The following is a 567-nucleotide window of genomic DNA, read 5'->3' as shown; positions in this document are numbered from 1 at the left end:
ATAGGGTGTGAAGGGGACACACACGGGGCTGTGACACCCGGGTGGGATCCTCTGTGGTGGAGGATGCTCCGGTAATGGAGAGTAACCAGATCAGGACCCCCATGGGAGAACCAGATCATGGGGAGGGGGTTGAGGTGAGGAACGGGATACCGGAGACCCCTTCCTTGGTGTTCACCATCCCTACTTGTACCGTAGGGGCATCATCAACGTGGCTTCATCCACCAACCTGCTGACGGACTCCAAGAACGTGCAGCTGGTGCTGGACCCCAGCCTGCAGCTGCTGAGCCGCAAACAACGCAAACTGATCCGGCAGAACCCCGGCATCCTGCACAGCGTCAGCTCCGGCCTCCAAACCGCCATCAAGGAGTGCAAGTGGCAATTCCGGAACCGCCGCTGGAACTGTCCCACCTCCCAGGGTCCCAATATCTTTGGCAAAATTGTTAACCGGGGTGAGGTCACTGGGATGGTGGGAGGTGACGTTGGGATCCCCCCAAATCCCCACCGTGGCATGGGATGTTGGCAAAGTTACCCCGTAGGGTTTCACCAGCTCCCCAAATCCATCACCAG

The 567-nt window shown here is 58.9% G+C and overlaps 1 protein-coding gene across 1 annotated transcript; it reads left to right on the top strand.

Moving 5' to 3' along the window:
- Positions 1-195: 195 nt before the first annotated feature.
- Positions 196-449, top strand: LOC114818997 (protein Wnt-1-like; the record flags this gene model as incomplete). The annotated part of the gene is made up of 1 exon (XM_029087126.1): positions 196-449. A coding segment is annotated over one exon (254 nt), but the record flags the coding sequence as incomplete, so codon positions are not given.
- Positions 450-567: the final 118 nt, after the last annotated feature.

The sequence above is a fragment of the Antrostomus carolinensis genome, unplaced genomic scaffold (assembly GCF_000700745.2).
Source record: "Antrostomus carolinensis isolate BGI_N321 unplaced genomic scaffold, ASM70074v2 C12829940, whole genome shotgun sequence".
Lineage (NCBI taxonomy): Eukaryota > Metazoa > Chordata > Aves > Caprimulgiformes > Caprimulgidae > Antrostomus > Antrostomus carolinensis.
This window is presented reverse-complemented; position numbering and strand designations above follow the sequence as displayed.